The following is a 3,142-nucleotide window of genomic DNA, read 5'->3' as shown; positions in this document are numbered from 1 at the left end:
GGGGTGTTTTTTTTTTTTTTTTTTGGGGGGGGGGGGAGGGGTGCTGGGTAGCAGGCCCGAGTGCTGTGTTGACAAGATCATTTTGCAAAGAAGACCAGCATGACTATCTGAGGTAATCAGGCATCATGGAAAGAGGCAGAAAGACACTTCATTATTATTCTGACCTAGACTTACTGGTTTTGTTTATTGAAGTAAACTATTTTCAATTTAACATTATTGTTCTTAACCATTCGTAGTTAGGCTTGGATGTAATGACACGTTGTTCCAAGAGAACAGCCTGGTAATTTTATCTAACACCAACTCTTCCTCCCCAAATTCCTTTTTTGCCACATTACCAAGTTTTTAAAATGTGTGTGTATATATATAAGATACTTATTATTAGATACTTCTCCTAACTGGTTTCAACACAACCTGGAGTTTACCGTTACACTATCACTGCAATAAGCGTTTTATTTCTGAGCTCTGAGCCAAAGGCTATCAACCTTTGGTGAAACTTGTCTACTCCCTACTATATGAAAATTGTGTGGCATCTTTTTAGACAGTATTTTGTCCACACATCTAGAAACATGACTATAAATTAAAATTGTTTCTTGTCAAGATAAAGCACAATTCTCAGAGATGAGAACTATCTCCCCCACAAATGCATAATCTGCTAAATACTAACAGAAACCCATACCTGTGTTATCCCTGATATTTAATAGGTTTTGCTTCTTGTCATATCAGATTCAGGAGAAAAAGAATCAGGACGTATATTCTTTCTTCCACTTCTCACTGTATGGTCAGAAGCATTCTAATAAAAAATGCTGAAGAACTGCTCTGCTGCAAAAATGTGGCTGAGCACAGAACAAGAGGCCTAATAATATGGCAATACTTTGAACTTTGAGCTCTTTTATCTTCTGCTACATTGTAAAAGTTACAAATCTCACAGAGGTGTTGGAGAAACAACACCTAACAATATATTGGAGGACATCAGTAGGGCATAATTTTGTTGCAATGTGAGCCATTACATGCAATGAAGAGAAATAACAGTTAAACAGCATAACTAACTTCAGATATCTGTTCAATTTTTTCATTTGTAACATTCTGGATTAGAGCTTCCCATTGCATGTGAAGCACTGCTAGGAGCAAAGAACTAAGAAGCAAAACCTATCCTACTTGACTGTCTCTACTGAATGAAAAAAGTAAACATCTGTTCTCAAAAGGAAAAACTTTTTTTGTTTGATCTTTGGTACTATTTACATAACATTCTTAAAGATTTATTTTGGGGGAGATCCCTTTGAGATAGAGATTTAGTAAATGTAGAATAACTGCTTCATTTCACATTATTTTCATCTTAGTGATTCCCCCAAGGAGAACAGGCTCTCACAAAAGAATTTTTCAGGCTATCAGTTATTTTCTAGACTGCAACAACTTTGTAAAATATTTTTTAAAGGAAAAAAATTTTTTTTAAAACCACAACAATTTAAGGACATGCAATATTTTTTCAACATATTACTTCTTCCCCACCTGCTTAACTAGCACATTTTTCATAACAACCATAGGAGAAAGCGCAGGAAAGGAGCTGCTCGTGGTCACTGGGCATTGCCAAGGCCCATCCTCTGCATTCCAACACAAGGCATTCAGCACATCCTCTGAGTCAGTCTGCTCCATAGCACTCAGGCATTCTGAACTTCCATCTGCCAGATGTAGAATTCAGCTGTTAGTTATTTCACATGAAGCACAATTACTACCTCCTCTTGGTTCTACTATTCTGCAGTCTCCTTTCAACCATGCCACAAAGAACAATAGAGTTTAGTTCTGGAACACCAATAACACCAATAAAAGACTTCATAGTTCAGGCCAGTTTTTATGCAGATATTGTCTTCCAAAAAAAATCTATTACTTTCTGTTCTTCTGAATTAAGCCTGCAAGTGACTGTCCACTACTATGAAGACTGCTCTAAAATTCGGTACAGGAAAGAACCACAGGCTCAGCATTGCCACAGCCACAGCCTGTGTTAAAGACATGGAGTGTCTTGAAATCTTCTATCTACAACCCAAACGAGGCAGGTATCTCTCACAAAAGCACTTTTTTTTTTTTTTAATTCAAAGGCAATTATTGCACAGTTTTATTGAGTATTAAAATGGCACACTGTGTCTATATTTTACTCATGTTATATCAATTACTCTCTGGTTTATCAGGCTCTACTGACAATCCGGTCAACTCGTAGAAGACATCAGATGGCATAATCCAACAGTTCATTCATCACTCCAAAAAAGCAAAGTAATTTTGCCATCCCTACTTGTAGACTCTGAAATCTGAGATTCTTCCACTCATTTTTTTATCAGGCACATTTTAAATTCCCATGCCATTCAAATTCACACGATGAACTTCATAGCTACATAAAGCTCCACCCTAAAAAGGTCTGATGGTAGGATGATTGCATACGTAACGTGTCTTGCAGACAAAGAACCTCTGAGGTAATGAGACTCAAAGTGTAGGGTGCTAGAATCAGATCTGTCAAACATCACCAATAAAAGTCTGAGCAAGGTAAGATAAAAAAAGGCAATGCAGTGGTTTTCCAAACCTGAATATCCAGAGTCTTTGTCAGATTCAGCTGCCGCCATCCTGACGCGATGGTTCAAACTCTTCATTTTGATCACTTTCCCCAGTAGTTCCTTGAGGGTCTCCACAGATGATTATTTTGTCTCCATGCTTCCATAGTGCCACAGGCTGTTTTTAACACCTTTTCCATTGAGGAACTACAAAAACAGTAAAGAACAAAAGAGACTTTATTTGAATCTAAAGAACGTTCTGTCAGTACAAGGTAACAAAGGCCACATTTATCCGTATGGAAATCTGGTTTGCTGCATCTGTTAAGTAATCTGTAGGATTCTGTTAAACTCCTAGCTTAACATTTGTGATGTTTATCACACACTTCAGTTAGCAAAGGCTTGCCTATAAAAACCACAGTTTATTCCCTGTAAAAATCTCTAAACTATGCATGTTTAATAACACATTACAGAGTAGAAAATATAGGCAACAATTATTTGAATCAACCATCACATTACTTTGTAGAATCTTCTGGACTAAAGCTTTCCTTTGGCTGATTTTTTTAAGTTGCAGGAAAGTTTTCATGATCCAGTCTTTCAGTCCCCTCCAC

General features: G+C 37.1%; 1 protein-coding gene across 1 annotated transcript in view; it reads right to left on the bottom strand.

The window, feature by feature from the left end:
- Positions 1-2,645, bottom strand: part of CIPC (CLOCK-interacting pacemaker) — a 5,534-nt gene extending 2,889 nt beyond the window's left edge. The window contains exons 1-2 of the mRNA XM_009993898.1: positions 2,567-2,645; positions 1,507-1,676 (exon numbers count right to left, since the gene is read on the bottom strand). Of these exons, the coding sequence (XP_009992200.1) occupies positions 1,507-1,676; positions 2,567-2,633 (237 nt within the window). The 5' untranslated portion in view covers positions 2,634-2,645. The remainder of the gene's footprint in view (positions 1-1,506; positions 1,677-2,566) is intronic.
- Positions 2,646-3,142: the final 497 nt, after the last annotated feature.

Source organism: Chaetura pelagica, unplaced genomic scaffold (assembly GCF_000747805.2).
Source record: "Chaetura pelagica isolate M959 unplaced genomic scaffold, ChaPel_1.0 scaffold11, whole genome shotgun sequence".
In the NCBI taxonomy this organism is placed as follows: domain Eukaryota; kingdom Metazoa; phylum Chordata; class Aves; order Apodiformes; family Apodidae; genus Chaetura; species Chaetura pelagica.
The sequence above is the reverse complement of the archived record's forward strand: the minus strand, read 5'-3'. Positions and strand labels throughout refer to the sequence as shown.